General features: G+C 55.1%; 1 protein-coding gene across 17 annotated transcripts in view; it reads left to right on the forward strand.

Moving 5' to 3' along the window:
• The first annotated feature begins 451 nt into the window (after nucleotides 1-451).
• EBF3 (EBF transcription factor 3) overlaps nucleotides 452-4614 on the forward strand; it is a 117641-nt gene continuing 113478 nt past the window's right edge. For all 17 annotated transcript variants that reach the window (XM_073793799.1, XM_033842499.2, XM_033842503.2 and 14 more), the window contains exons 1-4: nucleotides 452-1107; nucleotides 1213-1369; nucleotides 1733-1796; nucleotides 2496-2551. In XM_073793799.1, the coding sequence (XP_073649900.1) occupies nucleotides 974-1107; nucleotides 1213-1369; nucleotides 1733-1796; nucleotides 2496-2551 (411 nt within the window). In that variant the 5' untranslated portion in view covers nucleotides 452-973. The remainder of the gene's footprint in view (nucleotides 1108-1212; nucleotides 1370-1732; nucleotides 1797-2495; nucleotides 2552-4614) is intronic.

The following is a 4614-nucleotide window of genomic DNA, read 5'->3' on the forward strand; positions in this document are numbered from 1 at the left end:
TTTAGTGCCAGCATTTGGGCAACTGGGGGCGCCCCGGCATTTTACCCCCTGCTCCCCACGGTGTTTTGACTGTGTGGCTGATTTCGGGAGGAGGTATTAAGGGGCCAGGCTGCAGTTGTGCACTGGTTGTTTGTTTCATTTCAAGACTTATTTGGGCGAGTAGTAACTTCCTTAGCTGCGGGTGGGCGCGAGGAGCCGCGGCGCGTGGCTGGGGGCTGCGGCGGCGCTCGGTGGCGCTCGGCGGCGCTCGGCGGCGCTCGGCGGCGGCAGGGCTCGCTGGGCTCGCGGGGCTCGGGCCGGCTCGCGGCGCCGTCAGGCAGTCAGTCGGAGAGCGCGGCGGCGGCGGCGGCGGCGGCGAGGGGCGCGGCGAGGGGCGGCCGCTCCCATATATGGCGCAGGCGCCGCCCCCCGACGTCACCCTCTGACAGCGCCGCTCCCGGGGGCTTCGAGTTTTGGCTCCCGGGAAAGGGTCCATTCCTCGGGGAGAGAGGGCTGAGTTTTGTGCGCCTCCATCCGCTGCGCGCGCCGCTCCAGGCCCCGCCGCGCCCCGCCTGCGCCCGGGACTGCGCCGCGGCACTCACTGCCCCGTTTATTTGTCTTTGGAGCAGGCGGGCCGCGCCAGAAGCGGGCGATCCCGCAGTGTCCTGCAGCCGCGGACGCCGCCTGGCTAGGATGACACCACGTTGAGCGCGCCTGCAAAACAACAACAAAAACCGCCGCCGCCGCGGCCACCGCGTCCTGCTCCGCCGAAGCGCCGCCGGTGTAGCCGCCTCCGCGCCCCCGGCCGTCCGGAGCGCCCGGCCGCCGGTGTATGTCGCGCCTGCCCGGGACGGGCTGAAGCCGGCGGCGGGCCGGACCGCAGGCGCCGAGCAGGGCCAGCGCGGCCAGGGCAGCCGCCTGCCGCCGAGCCCCGAGCGCCGCTGCTCGCGGAAGCGCTTTCGGCCGGGAGCTGCGGCCGCCGCCACCAGTTTTCATGTTTGGGATTCAGGAGAATATTCCGCGCGGGGGGACGACCATGAAGGAGGAGCCGCTGGGCAGCGGCATGAACCCGGTGCGCTCCTGGATGCACACGGCGGGGGTGGTGGACGCCAACACGGCCGCCCAGAGGTACGTACCGGCCGCCCCCGCGCGCCCCGGCCCCGGCCCCGCCGGGTCCCCGCAGCCGGCCGGCGCCGCGCTCCTCACCGGGCCGCTGTCTCTTTCCTCCCGCAGCGGCGTGGGGCTGGCGCGGGCGCACTTCGAGAAGCAGCCGCCTTCCAACCTCCGGAAATCCAATTTCTTCCACTTCGTGCTGGCGCTCTACGATAGGCAGGGGCAGCCGGTGGAGATTGAAAGGACCGCTTTTGTGGACTTTGTGGAGAAAGAGAAAGTAAGTGCAAACATACAGTCACACCCTCCATCTTTCTAGAAGTGGGAGGCAGGCGGTGCCCAAGCGCGGTGGCCCCGAGTGCCCCCTCGGCGGCGGGGACCGCTCTGCGAGGCGCCCCCCGCCGCCGCCACGTGCGGCCGCCCGGGCCAGCCGAGGGCTGGGCAACTTCTCTGCGCCCCCGGACTTACTCCGGGCGAGGAGAACGCTGGCCTTCCAGCAGGAAAGTGACATCACCGCGCTGCTCCGAGCTAGGAATCCTGCCATGCGTGAGGCCAAGGGGCCTCGGTCGTGGAGGGGGACCGAGTGCGGTGGCCGCGCCGGACACCGATCGCACTAAATGCAATTATTTATCGTTACTTTCAGGAGCCCAACAACGAGAAAACCAACAACGGCATCCACTATAAACTCCAGTTGCTGTACAGCAACGGTAAGTGGCGGCGGCCGCTCCTGCCTTCCCGCCCCGCCGGGCTCGCTCTCCCTTTCCGCGATGGCTAAAGGACATAAAGATTTTGAGATTAAAATGACATGGATGTAAACACGAAATCTTCTCATGGCATAGAAGGAAAACAAAACATAAACGATCAATAAGTCGATGGCCCTTCACATGATTAACCGGTCGGGCTCGAAGCAGAAAGTAAAAAGGGGATCGATACGGGGCGCCAGCAGAACATCACTTTTAAGTGACTTTTTTCAATTTTGCAAATTAATGTTAATTATTGAAACGGGGGTAGCTCTGTACACCGAGCACAACTTACTTCCTGTGCACTGAGATTTTAAAAAAATCCTCGAGAGACATTAGAAAGAGTTCAGACTCTCACTTAGTTTCCATTTCGTGCTGTTTTCAAAAATAAAGCAGCACATGGCCCACCCGGAGCAGCGACCAGGCCTGCTCTCAGCCAGGCACATTTCTTGCACCTTTAAATGCAAACTCTAAGAGTATTGAGGTTCTTAAGTAAGAAAAGAAAAAATTTAAATGAGAAGTGATTGGGGTTCTTTCCTGCCTTTTAAAGGGCATGCCTAACTTTTGCTGCATCATGGAGGTGGCAGTCCCGGGTTACCGACTTCCTGTGCCCCCGTGTGCCCTTGCTAAAAATCCTGATGAGAATCTGTCCCTGTTTCTTCGCAGGAGTCAGAACGGAGCAGGATCTGTATGTTCGCCTCATAGATTCAATGACCAAACAGGTGAGAAAGTTTAAGCCTCGACACTAGTTTTCACTGCTCAGCTGGGGCTGCCCTGGGGTTTCAGAGACTAGGAGACTGACAAATGGATCTGGTGTATTTGTTTTTCATTTAGTTTCCTTGACATGCTAATGAGAATTCCATATTTCTTGGAATAAATGAAGTGATTGGTAAAATAGTTTATGTTGTCATTAGAACAGGACATACATGCTTTATTAAATGGCTTGTGATTGGAATCAAATTCTGTCTTAATTAATTATGGTAATTAATATTTGACAAAATTCTCAGGGTCTCCCCCCTTGTAAATTTTTAAACGTTTCTCTCTCTGCTTGGAATCATTTCATTGATTTTTTTTTTCTATAACAAAGACAACTAACTCCTTTCCAGAGCCCATTGGGTTGGACTTGATTAGCTCATTTTTTTCCCTCCTTTCCAGTGTGATGGTCTAGTAACACGAGACGTTTATTTGGATTTAAAAGTTAAATGTGTTGGGGTGAAAAGTCACCTTGTTCTCCTCTAGTCCATCTTCACCTCTCAGCCCCCCATCTCCATAATTCAAACTCCGAGCTCCAGGGGTCACCCAAACCCGTCCATTGCTCTGGGGGTGGTAGCTTCTCGTCCCTTTCCACCCTCTGTCATACCTTGTAAATAACATAATTACCAGCAGTTCCTTATTAAATTATTTAACCTGTCTTGGTCAACTTTTCCGATGATAACTATTGGCTATCAGTCGTGTGATTAAGTGCAGAAAAGTGCTTCATTGCTTTTTGACATTGTGCAGTCTCTGGCTGGTCTTGTGTTGGGTGGTATGTTGTTGTTTAGTTGTTTTAAAGATTTTCCCCCCGTTTTCGTCAAGTAGTGTGGGGGAGGGGCAAATCCCACGGCTAAGTGAAATCCACTGTGCACAGATTGATTTAAAATATACTTCCAAACTGAGCTTCACGCTTAGAAATGAAAGTAGTGTCTTCAGTTTTGATGCTAACTTGCAGAATTGTGAGCGAAGTAAAAAGGAACTCTTTCTGCTTCTTGCAGCCCAGCACGCATGCCTCCCACTCTCTGCACGGCAATTGGTTTTCGGATTTTACTTCCCCTTTAAAAAGTTTGTCCTTACCTAGGCAACAAGCGTGTTAGATTTTAATGTCTGCAGTGGTAAAACACTATGGTTTTCTCTTAGAGTAAAACAGATCTGACAGGTAAACTACGGTCTTTCTGACAAAGACGGAGGCGGCGCGCCCTTCGGTAATTATTTCACTGGGATTCAGGGAAGCCTCTGGAACTCGGGAGGCGCGTTGACAGGGTGCTTTTATTTCCTTTGTATATAAGGGCTAAATGTTTTCGGAAATCGCTGTAGTCTAACGAAGAGGTTGATGCAGGCAGCGCTGAGTTTCTGCATAGAGAAGGAGGAGGTTTCCGTTTTAAGTGCACTTTTATTGTTCATTTTTCCCTGTACCTTTACAGTATAAACGGGGCTGAGAATAAAGGCATTTAATCTCCTCTCACTGACGGAGATGGGGGGGGTGGGGAAGGAAAGAAATAGCCCAGTAACTGATCAAAGAGTCAATGGCGCTGAACCGACAGTTTATGGATTTCTGTTTGTGCTACAAAATAAAAAATAAATCAAATATAAATACGGGGATCCATCCGAGGACAAGCCGCGTTCTCAGAAGTGCTGGTGCCCGCCGCGGCCACGCGCCCTGAGCCCCAGGCGGCCCGTTGGCTTGGGGTGACACCCATCACTTCTGTGGTTCCGAGTGGGTCGGGAAGGAGGCAGTGGGAGAGGGGCTCGAGGGAACCCTTCCCTCTGCCCAGAGGGCGGCCCCGGGCTTTCCCGAGAAAGGGCTTTGTCCGCCTGGAAGTGGAGGAAAGTGTCAGAAGTGCCCGAGGAGGTTGGAAGTGATTTCCAGATAATTTTCGGGGGGGAGGGCGGGAACTGGAGAGGAGACTCCCCTCCCCGTTCCGTGGAATTTTCTGCGGGGGAACTTGCGGCTCCCGGCCCCCGCCCCTCCCCCTCCCCCAGTGGCCTTTTTCCCTTTTTTTTTTCCTTTCTTTTTTGGCGAGGCCGGCGG

This window comes from Tursiops truncatus, chromosome 16 (genome assembly GCF_011762595.2).
Source record: "Tursiops truncatus isolate mTurTru1 chromosome 16, mTurTru1.mat.Y, whole genome shotgun sequence".
In the NCBI taxonomy this organism is placed as follows: Eukaryota; Metazoa; Chordata; class Mammalia; order Artiodactyla; family Delphinidae; genus Tursiops; species Tursiops truncatus.